Below are 23,973 nucleotides of genomic sequence, written 5' to 3'. Positions count from 1 at the left end.
GAGGTTATGGGGCCGCGGTGATGTTTCCCGGTGGTTTGGGGAGGGTGGCGGTGCTTGCCGGCGGCGGAGAGGGTGGCGGGGGTTGGCGGAGGTGGCGGTGGAGGTGGCGTCCGGTTTCCGCCCGGTTGACCAGGCCCTGGACCGGCCTGCCCGGTCTACAGCCCGGTTGACCGGGTTCTGGCCCGGTTGGCGCCCGGTTGGCGCCCGGTTGGCGGCCGGTCAGGCGCCCGGTCTGGCGGCCGGTTGACCGGCCCTGGTGCCAGGCTGTCCGGTCACTGGCCCGGTTGGAGCCCGGTCAACCGGATTTCGCGGGGCACAGATTTTCTCTCTCCTGTTCTTGAGCGAAATCAAGCCAAATCGACCAAAACGAAGGGAAATGATGGAATTGGGGGCTAAAAGTTGGGGAGATAGTAGATCAAGCACTCCAACACCAAATCCATGGACCAAAACCACTCAAAACTCAACCAAATCGCAGATCGGTCAAGAGGCAAATTAGGGCTATTTTTGGGGATTTTTGGGGAAAAAATTTTAGAGACGAAATTGGATGGGTGGGGGGTCAAATCCGCGGAAACCAAAGGCTGCTGATACCATATGATGAGGTCTAAGACCCCGTGTGTGGCCCGATCTTGCGGTTGACCCGAAATCCAAGGAGGGAGAGAGGGAAAGCGCGAAGAACACGATGAACACGAAGAACACGAAGAACTCACGCACGCACGCCAACCCGATACAATCGATACTTACCCCCGTGGCTCGATGGACCACGCCAATAGAATCAACCCGGGAGAGACGCGCGGTAGAATCCCGGAGTGAGAGATCGGTGAGGAGATGAATCAAGGAGTGGGAGAGAGAGTGGGTAGCACTAGAATCTCACACTCACAAATCCAATCATCCAACAAGGGTAGCCTTGATACAAAGGGGATGAAACCCTAGGGAGACAAAGCTCAAATCCATATCTAAGCCTAAATCATGTCTAAAGAGGTAAGGGGGGTGCCTTGGGTCTATATATAGGCATACAAGGCCAGCAAGGGCGAACAGGTACGCGAATGGATAAGTTAAGGCAGTTTGGTGGGTCATTCCCGTCAGATCCGGTTTGGGGTCCGGTCTGACCGGGCTCGTGACCGGGCTGTCCGGTCAAGGGTCCGGTCTGACCGGGCTCGTGACCGGGCTGTCCGGTCGGGGTCCGGTCGACCGGTCGGAAACCGGGAAACTGCGAGGTTTCCGGTCTTCGCCCGGTACGAGGGAGCTGCGCCCGGTTGGGCGCCCGGTTGACCGGGCCTGGGACCGGACGGCCCGGTTGTGGGTCCGGTCTGACCGGGTCCTGGACCGGCCAGGCTGGGCCTCTTCCTCCCGCCTCTTCTTCCTCTTCCTTCTTCTCTTCTTCCTTGCACCATGGGAGTTCCTTCTCTCTTGGTCCTTGTCGATGTCGGCACCTATAGACACAATGATGATAGGCATGAGGTAGCATACCATTCACGTTGGTGTTGAGGTCGACCATAGAGAGGAAAGGGTTCACCTTGACATATATAGCGGGGGTTTGTGTTGTTGGTCCACTTGTGGGACTCCTTGGCCATGGTGTAGCGTCGACGATAGGCGGGGCTGCACTTGACGGTCTTGAGGTGGAGGTGTCCGAATGACATAGGCATCCCAAATGGGCCTGCCTCATATAGTACCCGGGGTTTATTGAAGGCCCACTACCCGAAGAATAAGAAGACTCGAGAACCCAAGATGTATTTAAGGAAAAGATAGAATTGTAATAGGAAGTGTTATTTGTAATCTGGCGGGATGAGTTAGAAACCGTCCCGGACTATGTAATCCTTGTATAGCACGAATCCCTCGGCTCCACCTATATAAAGGAGGGGTCGAGGGACGAGAAGATCATCGAATCATTGTCTACAAACCCTAGTTTTCATATTCGTCGAGTACTTTTCGGCTGAAACCTTCGAGATCTACTTGCCCTCTACTTCTAACTAAACCCTAGCCTATAATCCATAGGCATTGACAAGTTAATCCCTTGTCAATTGGCGCCGACCGTGGGGATTAGAGGCGTAAGGATCTGATCTCGATGGCACGTTCAAGATCTTCGACATCGTCAACCGGGAGCAACACTATGGATCGAGGTAAACAGATCGCTACTGGTCCTGTTGATTTTGTTCCTCACCCACCCTCCCGTTTGGATGCATATGCGTATCTGGCGGAGCCCTTGGAGATGACGTTCGGAAGGTTCCACTTTCGCGTCAAGAAAGAAGGATCGTATCGTGTCGAAATTCCGATTTCGTCGGGATCGTCGGCGGTCGATTCTGAATTTTCAAGCTATGCATCATCAACCGAGTCGAAGAAGAAACTTCGGCAACACGCTACGTCGGCACCGGAGCAAGAGAGAAACTCGCCAAGATCTTCGACAACGCATCGTCCGGGTCATCTCGCGGACTCATATATAAGCGATGGCTCAAGCGATGTCGACGAGTTACGACTTCGTCGACAAATCTCTCACAGATGGGCAAGGTCTTCATCAATCTCAACAATGATGTCACCGAACCCAACATAGATCTGAGTACAAAATATCATCAGATTTATGCTATCGAAGATCAAGAGGAAACATCGGAGGCTTTCGATCAATTGGGAAATCCTTTTGTCGATCCCTCAGATCTAAGGAGAGGTATGGGCACTAAATACGTCGGGCCTACACCACGCGTCAGAGTCCAACTTCCACAGGCAGCCTGGGATAGAGCGGCAAAAGCCATAGATGGTTCAGAACCAATGACGACAACAGCTACAGCTCAAGAACCGCAAGCTTATCAATATATGCTCGCACGAACTGCCCGAGAAATAGAAAAACAGGACAGCTGAGTTAAACGGGAGAAAGGAGGCAGCTTACGCATCCAGCGAGGAGAAGGGCAGATCTAAGTGGACAATCTAGAGTTTCGGGTGATAGCCACGGGAGGCTCGGAACGAGAGGAAGATCAAGGCTACAACACATACCCGAAGCGTAAAGAGAGTACTTGGTTCAAAACCTCGACATGTCCTTTATGACGATAGATACAAGAGGAAATATTATCCCTAAGACACCGGAAGCTGGGTATATGGCGACACAAGCTTACATCCTCGCATCCAAGCCGCCCCAGGAGATCCAAGGGAAACATTATACAACATGGCATTGGCAGGAGTTGGAGCTATGGGGACAGCGTTCGTAGCAACGCCTCCCGAAGGAGCGAGCAAGGCAAAATAGTCCACAACCTGCGGCGAGCAACGGCGGCGGCTCCGGAAGGACCAAGTGGAGCAAGAGACACGAGGAGTACAAGCGAGGGTCGATAGAGCAAGGCAAAGCAGAAGAGATCATCGGCGGTCCCCGGAGCTTAATGACGAGGATATGTGTGGTCTACCGTGCTTCACGAGAAGAGTCCGAAAACTCGAGTCCCCTCGGGATTCAAGTTACCCGATCACTTCAAAAAGTTCGACGGCTTGCAAGACCCGGAGGACTGGTTAATTGATTACCTCGAGACGGTGAAGCTAATCTGGAGGAACTAGAGCAACGAGCAATGCAAAGTATTCAGGTGCACTTAAGTGGAGCCGCTCGATCTTGGATCAAAAAACTTCCGCTAGGATCCATCGACAGTCGGGAAAGTTTCGAGGACGTTTTCGTCAAGAACTTTAGATCCACATGCAAGAAGCTCGCATCGTTGGAAGAGTTGAGGGCGTGTCGACAAAAGCCGAGATGAGTCAATGAGAAAATACATCCAAAGGTGGAACATCATAAAAAACTCGGCAGAAAATATATCCGACGAGAGAGCAATAGATGCGTTTGTCGCGGGAATCGGGCGCGGAGATTTTGTCGAGGACTTGGGAAGGACCAATCCAAAACGAGTATCCGCGTTGATGGAGATAGCAAATAGATGGGCAGACGGAGAAGACGCTGTCCACAATAAACGACACAGGTCGCCGAGAGGAGGACCGTAGTCGAAATTATCGGACGAGGCGACGATTTCCTCGGCGGTATCCGAATTACGACGCCCCGGGGCAAATTTCGGCAGGATTTCGGTCAAATACGGGAGCAAGCAACGAGAGATGATTATCGGAGAAGCAATGAGCAGCGAGGCGATAATAGGGACGACTCCCGTAACAGGCAAAATAGTGGGTCAAGGTTTCCACGACCTTTTATGTCTCCCGAAGAAATGCTGAACGGACCGTGCCAGATGCATTTTTTCCTCGATAGCAATGGGAAAAGACAGTCAGGACACCTGCAGAAAGATTGTCGAAATTTCCAAGCAATGTTCAGATGTGCAGAAAACGCTCACGCACGAGCAGCACAGAGAAACCCTCGGGAGCCTAGGAGCGAAATTCATCTACCACCACCTCCCGCGATTACAGAAGGCAATCAACACCAGCTCAGAATAGCGGCAGCACCAGCACCACCACCCTATGTTGATCCTAACTCCAACGGAGCAGGTGTCGATGATTCAGAAGGAAGGCCATCCAATAGAGCTCAAAAAGTAATCTCGCGACGGTGTTCATGGCGGAGAAAATGCCTCCACCAACGGTTGAGTACCTCAATTGGTCGGGACAAGACATTGGCTTCACCATAGCGGACCACCCGCAGCAAGTTCCTCGACCGAGGCGGTCGGCACTCATTACGCCGGCGAGTTATCGCGAGATTTGACGTTTCTCGAGTATTCATAGATGGCGGCAGCAGCCTAAACCTCATGTATGCAGATACATTGAGGAAGATGAACATATCCTTAGCAAACCTGAAGCCAACAGACACAAGGTTCCACGGAATCACACCAGAGAAACCAAGTTACCCACTGGGGAAGATCAACCTCGACGTTCAGTTTGGAACCCGAGAAAATTATAGAATCGAGAAGCTGGAGTTTGAAGTCGTGGATTTCCCATCGCAGTACCACGCTTTGTTGGGACGACCAGCATACGCTAGATTTATGGCAGTACCACACTATACATACCTGTTATGGAGATTGCCGGACCCAAGGGACCAATCACGGTCAAAGGGAGTTTTGCTTTAGGCCGATAAGTGCGACAAGGATTTCCATCGATTGTCAGAAACCTTCGGGATGCAAGCGGAATACTTGGCGTCGAAGAGCATGACTGATTACGACGTACTGCCAGACGTCGGAAAGCCAAACAAGGAATCAACTTTCAACACAGAGAAAAATTCTAAGGAGGTGCAGATTCACCCGACAGATCCAAAAAAGACGACATCCATTGCAAACAACATGGATATCGCATAGGAAAGCGCGCTCGTCGAGTTCCTCCGTGAGAACTGGAAAATCTTCGCATGGTGTCCAGCTGACATGCCGGGAGTACCCGGGGAACTTGCCGAGCACCACCTAAATTTGGATCCAACAGCGAAACCAATCGAGACAACCTTTGCGGCGCTTTTCCGAACCAAACCGCAAATCCATGCTATCGAAATAAATCGACTAGAGGAAGCTGGTTTTATCGAGAGAGATATCTACGAAGCCACATGGGTAGCTAACCCGGTGATGGTGCCAAAGAAAAACACGACAGTCCTTCGCATGTGCGTCGACTTCACGTGTCTCAACAAACATTGCCCTAAGGATCACTTTCCCCTCCCAAGGATCGATCAAATTATCGACTCCACGGCAGGTTGTGAACGTCTTTCCTTTTTGGATGCATATTCTGGTTATAACCAGATCAGACTAAAAGAAGATGATGAAGCCAAGACAGCGTTTATTACACCTTACGGCGTGTTTTGCTACAAGACAATGCCCTTCGGTCTAAAAAATGCGGGAGCAACATATCAAAGGATGATGCAGAAGTGTTTAGCAACACAGATTGGGAAAAACGTGCAAGTATACATCGATGATGTCGTTATAACATCAAAAAGGGGGCAACGCTGATCGAGGATCTCAAAGAAACTTTTGACAACCTCGACAAATTTTGCCTCAAGCTGAACCCGACGAAGTGTTCCTTTGGCGTCCCGACGGGAGAACTTCGGGATTTCTAGTTTCAGCAAGAGGGATTGAAGCAAATCCCGACAAAATACAAGCCATAGTAACAATGAGGAAGCCAACAAAGTTGAAAGAAATACAGCAGCTAACTGGGCGAGTCGCAGCTCTGAGCAGATTCGTCGCCAGGTTAGGAGAAAAAGCACTACCATTTTATGCGCTGATAAAGCAAGGAGATAAATTCCAGTGGAACGAAGAAGCTGATCGAGCTTTCGAAGATCTAAAGCGAAAAATATCGACACCACCAATCTTAGTGGCTCCTAAGGAAAAGGAACCTCTCTGCTGTATATTGCAGCCACGCCCCAAGTGGTTAGCACGGTGTTAGTTGTCGAAAGAGAAGAAGAAGGAAAATCCATGGAGTGCAGCGACCGGTATACTCGTGAGCGAAGTCTTGTCGCCCTCGAAACAGAGGTACCCTCGGTACCAAAAGCTAGCATATGGAGTGTTCACGACAGCACGAAAATTGCGCCACTATTTTTCGGCACACCCGATCATAGTGGTCAATGAAGCTCCTTTGTCAAATATACTTGAACAACCCGGAAGCTACGGGTCGTGTCTCCCTTTGGGGAATAGAACTTTCCCTCGGGACATCACGTATGAAAAAAGAAAAGCAATAAAGTCGCAAATACTACCGGACTTCATCGCAGAGTGGATGGAGTTGCAAAATACGGGACCCCAGATTTATCGAGAACCTGGACTATGAACTTCGATGGGTCCAAGAGGCTAGAAGGGGCTGGCGCAGGAGTAGTACTCATATCACCTGAAGGCGACAAGTTGAAGTACATCCTTCGTATGACGTTCCCCAACGCATCTAACAATGAAGCGGAATATGAGGCTCTCATACACGGGATGAAAATGGCGAAAGCCTGCGGAGCAACTCGACTAAAAATCTTTGGCGACTCACAGTTGGTAGCTCAGCAAGTTATGAACCAATGTGACGCAGTCAATGATAGCATGATGGCATACAAGGAGGTGTACAATGAGCTCGAGAAATTGTTCGATGGATGCGAAGTAAAACATATTAGCAGATTGAGCAACGACGAAGCCGACGTTCTTGCAAACATCGGGTCGCAGTGCCTTGCAGTCCCACCAGGCGTATTTTGGGAGGAGATAACAGAGAGATCCACTGAGACGACAAAATCAAAAAAGAAGGAGAAGAAACCCTCGGGGGCTATCAAGGAGAAGCAAGAGGAAGAAGAAGAAGAGCAAGACCTGGTCCTAGTAATACAGATACCATGGATGCAGCCATACATATCATATATCCTCGGGAAAGAAATACCGGATGATCCGAGTTGAGGCAAGGCGAGTAATCCGACGCTCCAAAGCTTTCACGGTGGTTAAAGGAGAATTATATAAGCGAAGTATTTCAGGCGTCTTGCAAAGGTGCGTTACACCCGAAGAAGGAAGAATAATTCTAAAGGACGTACATGAAGGAATATGTGGCCACCACGCAAGTAGTCGAGCTATCGCAGCCAAGGTTTTTCGGGCAGGATTCTACTGGTTGACAGCAATAGAGGACGCTAAGGACATAGTGCGAACTTGCGACGCGTGTCAAAGGTTTGCCGCAAAACCTCACTCTCCGACAGCAGAGCTAGCACCAATACCTTTGTCATGGCCCTTTGCACAATGGGGACTCGACATGGTAGGCAAGTTACATAAATCGTCGCCGGGAGGAAAGGAATACATGCTAGTAGGCTGTCGATAAATTCACAAAATGGATAGAAGCGAAGCCGATAAATTCACCGGACGGAGCATCTGCAGTAAAATTCATAAAAGACCTCGTCTTCGATTTGGAGTGCCCCACGAGCATCGTCACGGACAACGGCGGTAACTTCACGTCCAATGAATTCAAAGACTATTGCGAAGAGGCGGGTATCAAGCTGAACTTTGCATCGGTTGCACATCCTCAAACCAATGGGCAAGTCGAGAAAGCCAATGGCATCATCCGCAATGGCATCAAGAAGCGCTTGTTAGGACCACTAGAAAAAGCTCGACATACCCGGCCCGAGGAACTACCAAGTGTGTTGTGGAGTATCCGAACAACTCCAAATACGACGACACAAGAAACTCCGTTTTTACGGTACATGGAGCGAAGCAGTACTACCAATCGAGATAGAGCACAACTCTCCACGTGTCGCGGAGTATGACGAAGAAACGTCGAGAAAAGCATTAGAAGATGATGTGGACGCACTTGATGAAGCTCGAGATGAAGTATTATCTCGAGTAACCAAATATCAACGGGACTTGAAGAATTACCACGGTCGACGTTTGCGGCCAAGATCTTTTCAGGTGGGCGACCTAGTTCTTCGGCTCACGCAAAAAAGTCATGAAAAACTCGAGTCACCGTGGCTCGGCCCTTACATCGTCACGGAAGTAATCGGAGGAGGAGCATACGGGATAAAGGACAAGAAGACAGGGGTGGAGGAGCCAAACCCACGGAACGTGGCGCAACTCGGGCGGTTCTACGCCTAGAGTCGAAATATAGTCCTTGTAAAACTTCAATGTACTGAAACGCCCGCGAGTTTTCGGACGCACTCTTTTCCTTTTCGGGGCACCGAGTGGGGCCGGAGAAGGTTTTTAATGAGGCGGGCTCGCGGTGCTGCAATATAATAAAGATAGTGGCTATATCACCTTCTTCTTTGTCAACGCGACCAAAGTCATCGCTCCGACGAATTTCAATATAGTTCATCGATAAAGAAGAAAAAAATCTTGCCTTGGTATTCAAATACCTCGTGAGTCAATAAAAATACAAAATAGTACTCAATAAAAGCTCGGGGGCTCATACTTGCCTTCAATATATAAATGCCTTGGTCCACAACCTCGCAAATATACAAATATAGAAAAAAGTCACCGAAACACTCGGGGGCTAGACAAACATAGAAATATAATGGTTGCTTTACAATATGGTCATGGACTACAAAGAAGAAATTTCTACAAGAAGCAAATAACTAGTCTTGATTCGGTATGTCGTCAAGAGTAACTCTGTTTCTCTTCGGGAGCAGCACCAAGAAAGTCGGCATAATGGCCATCGGCAAAAAAGTCGGCATCCATCCGAAGAAGGTCCTCAATCATTTCTTCGGCTATAGGTGTAACCTTCGTGTTAATCCTATCAACACCAACTCTCCGGCGTTTTACCTTTTGATGAACCCTCTCGACAACTTGGGCAAGGTCAAGCTTTGAGTGACGGATCTGGAGCATGATAAGAGCAAATCCGGCACCGGCTACCAGTTGTGCTTTGACAAAATCGTGGATACTGCGAGCATCCTTGAATCTTTCCATCAATTCAGGAAGAGTTTTTGGTGGGACATTACGAGGAAACATGGAGTTGTAAACCATGGATAAGGTTTTGGTACAGAAGTGAAGGAAATCACGGGTTTGAGAAGTACGATCCCGAAATCCGGTAATTTGGCGGGTCCTCTCCGGAGTGGCCCAAAACAAAGAACCATGGTCCAAGGAAAGATTGACAAGGAGGTTTGTCCTAGCGTTTACCCTTTCTTCCTCGGCGACGATCAATAAAGGCACCTATCAACACAACGAAGGGACAACCTTTAGGAGACAATAGCATGAAGATGAAAGATATCACAAGACGAGACAAACATACACGACATATACTGCAGCTTCATTCATTAACTCGAGCATGAAATTTTCTCGAGTAACCGCTTTTCGGCTTCGAAACAGGCAATCTCCTTAGCAGCCATAGCCTCGTGGACTTGCTCGAAGGGCAACTTTTTCGGCTTCGGATGATTTACGAGACTTGCTCCATCATCACAAGTGTTTGCTTTTTCGCATCTCGAAGTTGTTGTCGAAGATCATTCAATTCTTGCGACAGGGTATCATCGACAGGTGCGATATCGATACGGTTCTCTCGCGCGGGAAGAAGGCGAAGCATTGGAAGGAGTAGGAATTGGAGTATAGTTATCAAATATCAACTGAAATTTAAAACAGAACAACATTAAAAAACGAGGCAAAGATAGAGTTCTTCATTAATCTCTCGAGAATAATTACAAGGGCGCTACGGTGGAGCTAGGGAAATACGTGTCGCCAAAAGACTACTTTGGCGACAAGAGCAAAAGAAGCAAAAGAAAAACAGAGGCATGCAACTAGACCTCCGGCCTTGACGAACTAGGAGTCGACGTTGGCTGGATCCGAGATACGCCAAGATTTTCTTCGTATTGGGCTTGGCCGCCTTCATCGGTGACTTCCACCTCGGCTGTTCTATCGGATCGGTGTCGCCAACCTTCGTCCGGTCGAGAGTCTGCTGACCGTCGGCAACCGAAGCAACGATATTTTCAACGGCTACCTTCATGTTCTCATGGCGCGGCTTCAGCCCAAGATCTTCGATGTATTGAACATCTTGGCGAGGTCAAGGAAAGTCGAAGGTTCCTCTTTCTTCGGGAAGAAGTAGGGGAACAACGCCGACAAAGCCCCACGGCATTGGCCACACCTTCACGAATTTCGCGTCCATGGGACTCTAGAAGAGAAAGTGCGTCAAGGAGAGGGTCATTGACGATTTCTCCAGATCAAAATCTTGGTTGGTTTGAGCTGCCACATAAAACAGAATGTTAGTCGAAAATCAATAAACAAGAAGTACAAACAAAAAAGAAGGGACAAGCGATATTACTCAGCGTGCGTCGACTTTGCGAATTCAAGCGCTTGATGATCCCTTGTTCTCGTGCAACCTGCGCAGATTTTTGCTCGTGCAAGGCAGATTCGACATCTTTGAGCCTTTGCTTGCAATTCTTCGACACTAGCGGCCTTTGCCTTGGCATCATCGGCTTCAGCTGCGGCTTCGCTAGCGGCAAGTTCAGCCTTCTTGCGAGCCGTTTCACTTTTCTCAAGATTCAGAAAGTGTCTCGGCACGTTTGTTAGCCTCTCGCAAGTTTTTCGTTGAGAAAGGAAAAGAAAGAGAAGAAAGATTCAAAATAGCGACAAGCGGAAGGAGTAAAAACTCAAGGAAAAACAGCAAGTACAACGATCGTTACCTTCGGCTCTGTCGGCATACTCGCGGTACCCAATAAATTGGGACCCGATGCGGATGAGATCCTTGATCATAGGCTGTCAAAGAAAAAAGTAAGAAGGGGAAAAACTTCGGCATTACAAGAGTAAGGGTCACGCAAAAGCAAAATAGAGGAAATATAGATCTCGATAAACTTACATCATCTAAGAGCTGCGACGAAGAGCTGCCCAATTGAGGAGGAGGCTCAACGACCATTTCAACCCTTGCCCTTTTTGGCGAAGGGACAAGGGGGCTTGACGGTGGAATAGTAGTGGCGACGTTTTGTTGGGGAGACGATGTTTCATCTCCTTCAACTAACGTGTACGAAACAAGCACGATGCGTGACGTCTCTGGTCCGAGGAGCTACGTCGATGCTCGGTACTTCTTCCTCATCACTAGTAAACAAAAATTGACGAGTATAAAAAGCAAGACAGAGTTAAACCTTTCGAGTACATCAAAAAAGGAGGAGAGATAAAATTGACTTACGAGCTGATGAGGGACTCAAAATAAGGATCATAAGCTGCCTTCGGATCCGAAGGAACAACTTCTTCGGCCTTAGAAATGCTAGAATCCTCGACTTCAGTCCTTTTCCTTTTGTTCTTCGGAGAAACGAGCAGGAGGAAGGGATTCGGTCGACTCACCGGCCTCGGACTCAGCCTCTCTCTCATGAGAAGCCGCGGATTTGTGAGAACCCGCAACTTCACTTTCGGGAACGAGAAGAGCCACGAGTATCGTCGGCAACGATGGTCATTTCTTCGACCTCTCCACCCTCGGGAAGAGGAGGAAGGGAAGTTACACTAGGATGATCCTGAAAAAATAGAAACCAAAGAAAAAGTAAAGACATGACAACACAATGAGATGCAGGAAAAAAGGTGCAACAAGATAAAAACGCGGAAAGATAAAATACCTTGGGGAGTGGATTGGTGGAGCTGTATGGTTCCACACGACAAGAAGAAGGAACTGGATCTTTGCCCAGGCGAGAAAGTCTTCGAACCAACTTCTCCAAGTCCTTGGTGGAAAGGTCACCGGAGATTCTGTTGGCGTCATTTTCACCAGAGTACGTCCAAAGGGGATTTTGCGAGCCTGAAGAGGCTGCACTCTAATCCTAAGGAAATAGGCGAGTGATTTGAACACCGAGATAGCTCCTCGCCTCGAGTATTTTGAAGGCTGGCGAATGCGAGACATGAGCGCCTCCGTCGCCTTTTCTCTTCCTCGAAGCTTCGGCATCCCGGGAGCGACGGCGCTGAATTTTGGTACTCCGTCGAAGGGAATTATGTTGTGCTCAACGGAGTTGGCGCTTTCTTCGTGAATGTAAAGCCACTTCTTGCGCCATCCTTGGACGAGAATCAGGAAACTTGACGTCGAAATAATCGACATCGGTACGAATACTGAGATAACAACGCCACCTATGTTATAAGTGACGTTGTGGGAGCCATTGCGGCGGAGGCGGAAGATGCGTTTCCAAAGAGCCCAATTAGGAGCGACTCCAAGAAAGCATTCGCAAAGGGTGATAAAAATAGAAATGTGAAGGATGGAATTGGGGGTCGAGATGATGCAGTTGAATCCCATAGACAAAGAGAAGACCGCGGAGGAAATCATGGATCGGGGTAGAGAGGCCGCGGATAAGATGATCAACGAAACTAACCCGATACTCCATTGGAGGCTTGGGATAGCTTTCTTCACTGGGAAAGCGGATGGCGCCTTCCTTCTTCATCGGGCCAAGCCTTTTCATCAGGTTGGAGTCTTGGTTGGAGATCTTGGATCTCTCCCACTCAAAATCTTCAGCGGCCATCGCGGACTCTGGAGTGCTGTGGCGGGTCAAACGCGCACGCGGCGGCATCCACGGAAGCGGGTTGAGCAATGTATGCGAGAGCGGGAAATCGGCGAAGATTGGGCGCAGAGGAAGATTTGCGAAGAGGAACAGGTGAGCGGCGCAAGCGAGGATGAACGGAGGTTGAAGACAGGTTTATATAAGATTTGGGTGAAGCAGTGTACCGTTGGATGAGGAAATCGTGTGGTGAGAATTGATTTTCTGGTTACAAGGGCAAAAAAGTATTTTTACGGGGATAGGCGTTACCGCACGAGCACCAGAAAAAGCGGAGGACGTGTGTCCCCCATTTGCACGATGTGTCAACATGGTGGGAACGATGAACCCACAAAGTAGAAAAATATCGACCAGTGATAGAGTTGAAGAAAATTTGACAAGGGAAAATATGTCGACAAGAGAAAGGAGAATCGCGACAGGATAAGTTATTTGAATGCATCGGGAGCCTTTGGTCAGAAACAAGTTTTTGCCCAAATGCTCGGGGGCTACTTCGAAAAAAGAAAACTTTCGACAATGGCAAATATAGAAAATGTTGAGCCTACAACCAAGCACAAGTTCTTGGCTGTAGCCTCGGGGGCTACTCCCATCAGGAGCGCTGTTCGCGCACCCGATAAAAAAAAAAAGAAAGAGAGAAGAAGAAGGAGGAAAGAATATCAAGAGATAATGGCAATATAGTGACAAGGTGGACTAAAATGTTGAGCCTACAACCAAGCACAAGTTCTTGGCTGTAGCCTCGGGGGCTACTCCCATCGGGAACGCTGTTCGCGTGCCCGATGAAATTAACAAAGGAAAAATAGAACAAGCAAGAGAGTATATTTCGAGTTATCATTAACTCTCCATATACTCCCATCGGGAAAGCAATATAAGTCATATTTGACTCAATAAAATGTGCCATTCCAACAGCAGGAAAAGCACTCGACAATATATTCTCAGAACGCCGAAGTTGCGATCAATTTCGAATGCCGCAAAATTGCGAAGGTAAGACCCCGGACCTATTCGCATGGGCGTGGCATCGCCGAAGACTGCGCTACTGCTACTTTTATCCGTATCAACGGATACGAAGAAAAATCCTAACGGACGCGTTAGGTACTCGATAAATTTAGCCGGGACTCGACGGAATGGTAAGACCTTAAGCGGCGCCTGTCGAAGTTTACACCGAGTATCCCGAAATCATGTCCGGGGACGTGATTTTGAAGTAGGTTTTTGCGGATTGCCACTAGAGCGGTTAACTAGTACCGATCCGTCGGATGAACTAGCCCCAACTACCAATATCCCTGTACAATATAGAATTTTATGAGAAAGAGTATGAAAGTTAGAGCTTTCGAGTAAAAATAAACGGTGGAGATTTTCCTTGATTCTAATGATTCAAGCAAAATCTCGGGGGCTACTGACATAGGCATCCCAAATGGGCCTGCCTCATATAGTACCCGGGGTTTATTGAAGGCCCACTACCCGAAGAATAAGAAGACTCGAGAACCCAAGATGTATTTAAGGAAAAGATAGAATTGTAATAGGAAGTGTTATTTGTAATCTGGCGGGATGAGTTAGAAACCGTCCCGGACTATGTAATCCTTGTATAGCACGAATCCCTCGGCTCCACCTATATAAAGGAGGGGTCGAGGGACGAGAAGATCATCGAATCATTGTCTACAAACCCTAGTTTTCATATTCGTCGAGTACTTTTCGGCTGAAACCTTCGAGATCTACTTGCCCTCTACTTCTAACTAAACCCTAGCCTATAATCCATAGGCATTGACAAGTTAATCTCTTGTCACCGAAGGCCACCCCGCATCAAGAAGTAAGGGCATCTCCAACGCGGCGATCCAAACGGACGCGCTGGGCCGTCTGTTTTGGGTCGTTTAGGTGGCCACGCGGACACCCGGACAGCGGTCCGCGTTCGCGTGTCCGTTTGGGTCGCACGCTGTGTGAAGAAAAAAAAAAGGTAAAATTTAAACCTAACCAAGTTTCATTAAACATATGGCCTATTTTGGGCAAATTTATACATATGCCCTATTTTGGGCAAATTTAAACTACCAAAAGAAGCCCTCTATATGGGCTTTAAACTTAAAAACAAATAAAAAACCTATCATAGGGTTTGAGGAGGACGAGGTGGCCGCCGGTGCGCCTCCTAGTCCCTATGGGCCTCGTCGCCGTCGACGTCGACGACGTCCCCGGGCGGCGAGGCGCTGTTGTGGCTCGACCGCGCCGGGGACTCCGGCCACGGCGACCACAGGGCCTACTCCCAGGCCGAGTGGGGGTACGGAGCCGCCCGCTGCTCCGCCGCAGTAGCCCGGAGCTCCGCCTCTCCTCCCTGAGGCGGAGCTCCCGCCTGGCCTTCTGGCGCCTCTCCTGCTCCGCCACGCGCCTGGCCTCCTGGCGCATCTCCTCCTCGCGGTGGAGCCTGGCCTCCTCGCGCCGCCGCGTCGCTTCCTCCTCCCGGCGGACCTGGTCGAGCAACGCCCAAGCCTCGGCGTCCTCGACCGCCTGCCGGGCCTCCTCCTCCATCGCGGAGGTCCGGATGACCGCCGCGAGATGCGGCCACTTGGCCTCCTCCTCCGCCGTGGACAGCGCCAGAGCGGCGCGCATGTCCGGGTCGTCGTCCTCCGGCTTCGGCAGCAGCGGCGCGGGTTGCGCCAATGTCGCGCCGACGCGGGAGGCCTCTCCGATGTAGAGACCGCCACGGTTTCCCCCGGCCCTCAGCGCCGGCGGGGGACGGCGGCTGCTGCTGGCCTCGCCGTCGTTGGCGCCGGGAGCGAAAGCCCTCTTCGGGGCCATGGCAGCGGTTGCGCGTGCGTGAGGAACTGCCGAGTGGAGTGCGGAGTGGACTGGACAGATCCCTCCCAGTCCCGCGCCCCCACCAACAGCTGGGCCCAAGGGAGGCGAGCTGGCGAGCGGGCGGACGCGACCGGACGCCGCGTGCCATCCGCGGCCACGCAAACCTGGCCCAGATTTGAGCCGGGTTTGGATTGTCCCGGACACCGGACAGATGCGTGGCCGCGTTGGGTCGTGGTTTTGTCCGTTTGGACCCATCTGGACGCGTGATGGATCGCCGCGTTGGAAATGCCCTAAGGTCCTTGAGTCCTTGTTATCAAGTCACACCGGTATGTTACTGGGGATCCGAGTGTTTAATTCTCCTACTATTACATACCCTTCTCTTGCCAAAGAGCAAATACATGAAACATGCTGTTTACAAAGGCTGTCAAATGGGCAACACTAGATGACCGCGTGTGCGTGTATATATGTCTGTGGGTGAGAATGTATGTACATATCGATCGGGGAGTAAGTGAACTGTCTGCATCAGCTGCCAAAGCAAAAAACAAGTGCTGTGATGAATGGAGGACCATATGCGCGCGTGCATGATGAAGCTTTTGGTTGCTTGCTTTGTTTCTGAACATAATATGGTTTTCTTCTAGAGTAATTGGCCTTGTTTCTGGCGTGCTTGTTTGTTTGTGCAAGCCTGTGTAATTTGTCAGGATTGCTTTATGCAAGCCTCTGTAATTTATTTTCTTTTGTGAACGGATGAACTAGCGTTCCTGCCTCTTGCTATTTATTTAGGGGCGATGGTGTTGGAGGTGTGTGCAAAATAAGGGAGAGAGGGAGGGATGTAAAACCTTATTTGGATTCAGGCACCGAACCATGATGACTGTTAGTTTTTAATCTTGATTGTATCTGCATTAGTTTGTTTGTTTCCTACATGTAGTTAGTTATAATTTAGTACTTAGATCGATAAGGTGCAGACGCCAGAGATGCAAGGTGGGATGCTGGTGCGCACTGGCGGAGCTATGTAGGGGCCGACCCGGGCCATGGCCCGCCCAAGATTTTAAGGAAAAGACCATATATACCTATGTAGCAGAGCCCAATTCCGGACGAATCCATTAGCTGGGACAGATGCATACGATCCGAGCAGGCCTAGTAGCAACGTAACGATATGGAGCGGCCCAGCCTGCTAGCCACGCAACGAAAGTTAGGGCGCTCTCAAAAAATATCGTCCAGAGTACTAGGAAGCTAGCTTTGTAACAGAAAATTCAAGTGTTGTCCGGGTTATATGGTTCCCTACTTTTGTTTCTTATTTTTGAAACTTCTAATATTTGATTGCAAAGTTTGAAAAAAAGTCTGAATAAAATACCTGGACATAGACAATGTTTGTATTCCATCGGTGTGTAAATTTTCAATACGAAATACATTGTATTTAACCCATGGTAAAAATCACAAAATCTAACAAATAAGAAAACCGAGATAACAAAATCAAGGTTTATCATTTTCTCCGAGCCCAAAATGCAGCATATTTCGTTCTTACGCACTCATAGATTACAATATTGTGTACATCCTGATATTTCTTTGACTTTCTTTAGATGCATAAATTCAGAATTTTCAGAGGTTCAAAATTGGCAGTCATATAGCCCGAGCTACAAAAGTCCACTCGCGCTTTGTAATGGTAAAAAATCTTTCTTATGCAGTTAATTTCCATCGCTAGTTCAACGAGTATTGTTTTCTTCCTTTCTCCAAAGGTCTCCAAATTCTTAGATTCAGCGGTTTAAAGCATGATTTTTCACTCAAAACTTTCCAACTCTTTAGCACTCGACAAAAAGAAATGTATTGCCTTTTATCCTGGCCCGCCCATCCTTTTCTTTGTAGCTCCGCCACTGCTGGTGCGGCCGTGCGAAGCGGCGTGCTGGTGAGATGCTGACGATGGCGAGAAGCCGTCGTGCATGCTCTAGGTTGTTAGCTGTGTTAGCTAGCTGCATGTGTGCCCGGCCAGGACGTGTTCTGCCTAGAGTGATTCTAGGAGCTGATCAGGTTAGCTGTTAGGCTTAGTGCGTGAGTATCTGAGTTAGTTGAGTTAGTGGTGAGAGTGGTGTGTCGTGCATAAGGTTAGTGGCGAATGTGGTGCCTTAGCTGCGTGTGTGAGTCACTATATAAGGCCATGTACTCATCGTGTTTATAAGTGTGAAGCAGAAAAAAGCTGAGGGCTGTGTGAAACAGCCAAAGCCCAAATACCTCGTCTTCCTCCGTGTGTGTTGTGAGTTCTTGTGTGAGGAATACAAGAGATTGAGTGAGAGGTAGAAGAAAGTACGAGCTGAGAGATTCAGCTCCAACAATAACTTCTTATATCTATCGGCCGCGGATGGAAGATTGATGTTTGGGATAACTAGAGCTTCTAATCCATGCCAGCATAACCCTTATCCATTGCAAGATAAAGATAAAGATTCAAAGTTTACATCTCAAGGTTCATACAAAATTTCAGCAAAGATTAACCAACAAAAAAAAAGCTAGACACAACTCTCTAAGCATCATTTTCCTATTAGATTTCCACCGGCCACTCTAGTTGATTATAGCCCAAACGACTACCATCAATCGAGTGCATCCAGCATCCATATATTCCCGTTGCTCTGCAGGAAGGAGGAAATACCACATGTGAATCCAGTATGTGACTTTGTAGATGACCTGCAAAAAGTTTGGCACACTTGTTTTGTTAAACACAACATCGTTTCGATAATTTCAAATTGCCTGAACTAAGGCACAAACTTTCACTCGAATTCTAGCCTTAACAGCTGATTCAATCCCGTTGAGCCAATTCCTAAACATATTGATTATATTAGCAGGCGGTTGAACATTAAAATTAAAATGAGTAACTCTCCTGATCGTGACAAAACACATACTTCTTACATCCAGTCCACAGTCGTTTTGCTAAGTTATCTTAGTGAGAAGAAATTTTCTATGAAGGAACCAAATGAAGACCTTTATCTTTAATGGAACTTCCGCTTTCAAAGATACTTCCGCAGAAATTAGTACATTCATTCATAAAATATGCATACATAGATTTAACCGAGAAAGATCTAGAAGAAGTTAAACTTCATGAAAATCTATCAGGTTCATCGACCAGGTTAATACTCATCAATCGTTCGTTAAATTTAACCATATTCATACTTGTTTCTTGTCAAAACCCAACTAAAACTAACATTCATCGGTGTATTGGACAATACATTTGCAACCGTGGCATGTTTATGTTGCACACTGTTATATAGCATGGATAATGAGTGGATAGAGATGTGTTACCTAGCCATAGGTCTTCCCAAAATTGAGTGCTAGTCTCGTCCTTAATGACAGACGATCCTCGTTTGAAGAAGTTATCCCTGACCCCCATAATCCATCTTCAAAAGGGTGAATCAGTCGGGTTAACTTGTACTTGAGTTTTGTGACTTAGATGTTTCTTAACTTAGATATTTATTATGCAGTAGCTCCTGCCACACCCCTTGTTTATTAATTAATTAAACTTTAAATAGCTATTTGCTGAGTAAACACTTATTCTTTTATCTCCAGTACTTTAATACTTTAATGCCTAAACCTCTCTGATCTTTAGGGCGACTCCACTTTGAAAGATGATACTTCTTTTTTAGATTGTTGCTTTGCCAAAAGAAACGTGACCTAAAGAAGAACGAAATTAGTAAGGACTAGACGATCTTCGTATGAGAGCATCTTGCCGCATCTTGCCTATCCAGCTCCCAAATTTCCACAAAAAGTGATCTTCCACCGATTTCCATTCTTTATTAAGGAGCTTCCATAATGTGTAGGAATACCTAGGTATTTGAAAGAAAGAGCATCAGTACAACCAAATATACACATATATTCCTCTTTAGTCTTTAGCCTTTTCAAAAGAGAAAATCTCACTTTTATGAAAGGTAATCTTAAGATTCGAGAGTTGTTCAAAGATGTATATAGCTTTCTGCGAGTATGTTTCATGAAAAGAATAATGTTTACTGTAAAATTGAGACCCACAACGGCCTCCAACCGCCATCCTTCTTAGCCCGGCTAATGAGAATTACAAACATATTTGCTACTATATTAAAAAGAATGGGGGACAAGAAATCGCCTTCACGCAAACCCTTTAAAGTCTAAGAGGCCTGAAAGTAATTCCATCCTATACAAACCTCACAACCCATTCAAACCACAGAGGTGGCGAAGGGCTTGTTGCAACAAAAAAAAAACTATTTAACTTTATCATAAGCCTTTTACTCCTAACTTTTATACAGTACTAAATTTTCGACACTTATTATGGATCAAGGATCGAAGGTAGCACTAGTTCTGTGCGCCTGCATTAGTAGTTAAACAGTTTTATAAAATACATTAGCTAACGAAAAGAAAGGAGAGATGCATGAAAGCAACATATATTGTGGCGAATTGGCAAAAGAAAAGAACATATATATTATGGCTTGGTGGTCTGTGGTCTGTGGTCTGAGCTCTGAAGGAGGCACAGAGCTGAGCTGCTTCAGCCTCTCACAGGCGCTCGAGCTCCGGGTTGTACACGTCGCTGGGCTGCGGAACCTGCTTGTGCGGCAGCGGCTTCACATCCTTCTCCTCTGTCGTCGTCGTCTTCTTCTTCTCGTCATCCATGAGCTTTTCTATGGCGCCGCCATCGTTCCCTCCTCCTCCTCCTCCTCCTCCTCCTCGTTGATCCTCCGCTGTGTCTACACCGGAGAGCTCGCTGGGCGCACCGCGGCCGGCAACGGCGCCGTCGACCTCGCTTGCCTTCCCCTGCTGCTCCATGACTTCTATCTTTTCTTTGTTTATCGCCTCAGCCCTCAGTGACGCCTAGATCGCTTCCTCGACCGGTGCTTCCCTCTTCTTGTTTTGTATGCTCCTTCTCTGCCTGTGCTACGTGTGCAAGCACGCACGCGCTTCGCCCAAAGCTGCACCACGTCGCAAGCCACGTGTTACGGTGACCGTGCGGCTCTCTCGTGTCCCTCCACGTATGGAAGTTGATGAGTGAGTAAATTAACAATGCTAACCTGATGGGTTATCTCAAAGAAGAGGAACCTGGTGGTTTGGATTGCTTTTACATGTAACTGGCTATGGTATAATCTGCACCAAAACTAGTTTAAATCACTCTGGTTAACAAACCCCTCTGTAAATTCATCTTTATGGTAAATGTAGTATGTGAATGCATAGTTCTTATTGCGATGTGATTTAATTTTCACAGTAACTTTTATCAATACACTGCATATAGCAACGAGAAACTAGCTAGGGGTATACGTAAACATGTTTGTACTCTTACAATTGTCAGACAGACATCTAGACATTCTACAGCAGCAGAGGTAGCTTCACAATTTGGTAGAGCTCCAGCTCCCGGCAGCCGAACGCACCCCTCCGCTATGTAAACAAATGGCCGCCTTCAAAACGCTTCCTACGTGTATTCTTAACCTGGCAAAATTTTGGTGGAAACGTAGCTCATATTCACAAGGGATACTAGGGTAATGACTAGTCTGATGAACATAAATCTAAAACCCAACAAGATAAAAATTTCCCCTGGCAAACAATGTGTCACGAAACACATTTCGCAATCTCCCCCAGACAAGAAAAGCTTCAAAGTAAATCATACCCACTAAGTCAGAAGATAGCATAGCTCAAGTCTGACAGAACTGAATCTGGTGCTTCGTTTGGTGGACCTGTTGAATATAAGCATTCCAAAGTGTTGCGTTGGAGGAAACTATGAATCGCCTTGGCACGAGAAAACAACATCAACATCGCACCGCTACAGATAGAGAAACATCAAGAGATCAAAACCAGAACTCCAGAAGAATGGAAAAACGGTTTAGCCTGAAATTTCGTCAGTCACTTCTTCTGCTTCTTCCCTTGCTTCAGCTTCACAACTTCGTCCATGTACAATACCCCCTTCCCCTTGTACACCTCCGGAGGTTTGCAGCTCCGGACTGCGCCCGCGAAGTGGTGCACCCTGTCCTTGTCTATGCCGGTGCAGCAGACGATGTTGGGTTTGAAGCAGAAGACGCGGACAGAGGGTGGGGCAGTGAACTGCACCTCATGGCTGTAGCCCAGTTTCAGGAACAGCTCGCGGCCTTGGCACTCTGTCCTTGCCTTGAAGCCAACTCCGACAAGCTTTAGAAACCGGAAAAACTTTGACTCCATCTGCAGGCTGGGACAAAGGTTCGCCCAGCAGCAAAATATTTGGTGCCTAGTTACCTTCACAATAGAAAAATGAGAGTCGAGATTTGCTATCAGAACATACAATGCACAAATACTGCCATTAGTGAGGCAAAAGCAGAAGACATATATTGTATTTATAACATCATGCATATAAGACAAGATCACTCTTGGATGAATTGTTTTCTAGGAAACTACAAAATGAGAAAAGTGAATCAATAAGAACCATCCCATTCACACAAACAGTACACAAGTTCTTTAACTACTCAAATACTGAATAATGAGGACAGTAATTTCGAAGCAATAAAATTGCTTATCCCATATTGGAAACAACGAAAAATGTGACCTTTGAGACAAGAAGCAACCTACAATAGCTCTGGAAAACATTAGAGATCAGAATGATTTGCTATTAGATAATAGGGATGGGGTGTGGCTAAGTTTGTTATGTCGCCTGTGTTAGCCAACTACTGAATTGCATGTGTGGCTAACCACTAATCAGTGTTTCTGGCAAATAGCAATATTATGGCTGAAAAGACATTGCTAAGTATCGTAGATACAGATGTTCTGCAGGAGGTGCAAGAGGTGGAGGGTGCTAACGTGAATGCAGCCTGAGGCAAGGGTAATCGAGATCAAACCAAAGTCTTTTCCCCAAACCACCAAAGGTGCAGAACAAAGAACGGCAAGCAGAATTGTAGAGGCATACTTGCCAGATCACAAATAGCAAAGAATTCCAAGTTACATAGCCAGGTACTCCCTCTGTCCCATTATATAAGATGCTACTTGTTGTAATAACATCTTATACTACGGGGCAGAGGTGGTAGATAATAGCTCAGAAAGTATCCTCATTTCTAACCCGAATGAACAACCGAATGAACTGCTAAGCACCTATCAATCCTTTTAATGGTACAACAGGATCATGCTGAAACACTATTTGGACAGCTATAATGTGGTCATGGTTATATGCCACTTCTCCCCACATATGTACTCCATTTTTTACCTACAAAAGAACATCATTTGGATAGTTTATACATACAGCTTCACAAATATAATTAGTGTCAAGAACTCAAGACCAAAGCAAATCATATCAAAGGTCCACTGGAGCATTCATGAAAGCAAGAAAACACCAGCCTGAAGCAGAGATTGTAGGATCATCCACATCATTTGTGCTAGCATCAAATCTCAGACATTTATGCTACTCCCTCCATCCCATGAAGCATGTCGGAGGTTTGTCAAAATTTCGACGTATCTAGAAGCTAATTAGTGTGTAGATACATTCAAATCTCAGACAAATTTCATGAGACGGAGGGAGTACTTTCAACGTTTCTCTTTACCTCAAATAACCAACGAAATCCTTAAATCTCATGATTTACTGTTTCAACAAGTTTGGTCACTTGGTCCACTATGAAAATGGACAGAGCATAATCTAACAGCAAGCCTAATCGACACTGAAAATATCGCAGCAATAAAAAAAATCAATACTAAGTAGGCCTGCACAAAATGTGAATGTCCTCAGCTACAGACTACAGTCTGCTCAAATGCAAGTTCATATAAATCCTACTGAATCGGCGGACCTAACTTTGGGGCATGGGGGTTCGATCATTTTTTGGGGGAAAATAAACTACTCTCACTACTCCATAACGCAGGAATCAAAACCAAGCACGATAGGGTTCGCCACCAGCAACAACAAATTAGAAATAAATCCAACTCCGCCCAGATCTCCATTTCACGATAGTCCAGTGCAGCGGAGGACTGCGAGAGAGGAGTACCTTGACAGTAGAGTGCTGCGTTGGAAGAAGGCTCGGAGCCTGTTCGGCGCACGGGCGCACAGATTCCTATGAGTCGGCGTCGGAGTCTGGGATCAACGGTGGTGCCGCCGCCGTCGCTGGGAACAGTAATGTTTCCGGGCGGAGCGGTAGAAGAGGAGGCACCGGGCGCTGTGGGCCAGATTTTTTAGATGGGCTAAAAACCTCTATAGGATTTATGGGCTGAAACTACACGTATTGGATTTGATCATGCAGGCATCATCTACAGAGCTGGGCATGCAAGGCCCATCTAAATTTTGCACATGGGACTTCAAATTCGAACGTGCACATGTACGTATACTATGCACCCGTGGATTAGGAGTGGGACTTGTTAAGAATTTAGAACTGACGTCGCTGATGCCAGTGTAACGGTAAATGAGCACATGACTACTTGATCAAAATAAGATTACGTGTCAGGCTGTGAAGCTCAGC

At 47.3% G+C, this 23,973-nt stretch overlaps 2 protein-coding genes across 2 annotated transcripts; both read right to left on the bottom strand.

The window, feature by feature from the left end:
- Positions 1 to 20,077: 20,077 nt before the first annotated feature.
- On the bottom strand, positions 20,078 to 20,347 carry LOC124654836. Its single transcript, XM_047193822.1, has one exon. The coding sequence runs from the start codon at positions 20,345 to 20,347 to the stop codon at positions 20,078 to 20,080; it is 270 nt and encodes an 89-aa protein (XP_047049778.1).
- A 510-nt stretch (positions 20,348 to 20,857) lies between these two features.
- Positions 20,858 to 23,614, bottom strand: LOC124658425 (60S ribosomal protein L6, mitochondrial-like). The gene is made up of 4 exons (XM_047196758.1): positions 23,506 to 23,614; positions 21,417 to 21,778; positions 21,180 to 21,332; positions 20,858 to 21,001 (listed from the first exon to the last, which is right to left on the bottom strand). Exons 2-3 carry the CDS (start codon positions 21,722 to 21,724, stop codon positions 21,188 to 21,190), a joined length of 453 nt encoding a protein of 150 aa, XP_047052714.1. The 5' UTR covers positions 21,725 to 21,778; positions 23,506 to 23,614; the 3' UTR covers positions 20,858 to 21,001; positions 21,180 to 21,187.
- Between the last annotated feature and the right edge of the window lie 359 nt (positions 23,615 to 23,973).

Source organism: Lolium rigidum, chromosome 5 (genome assembly GCF_022539505.1).
Source record: "Lolium rigidum isolate FL_2022 chromosome 5, APGP_CSIRO_Lrig_0.1, whole genome shotgun sequence".
Lineage (NCBI taxonomy): Eukaryota > Viridiplantae > Streptophyta > Magnoliopsida > Poales > Poaceae > Lolium > Lolium rigidum.
This window is presented reverse-complemented; position numbering and strand designations above follow the sequence as displayed.

What these genes read in the sequence shown, in the direction of transcription:
- LOC124654836 (XM_047193822.1), bottom strand. Translation starts at nt 20,347, where the DNA reads ATGGAGCAGCAGGGGAAGGCAAGCGAGGTCGACGGCGCCGTTGCCGGC.
- LOC124658425 (XM_047196758.1), bottom strand. Translation starts at nt 21,724, where the DNA reads ATGGAGTCAAAGTTTTTCCGGTTTCTAAAGCTTGTCGGAGTTGGCTTC. An exon ending in CAAGGGAAGAAGCAGAAGAA is followed by an intron (nt 21,333 to 21,416) that starts GTGACTGACGAA and finishes CTCTATCTGTAG; the next exon opens with CGGTGCGATGTTGATGTTGT.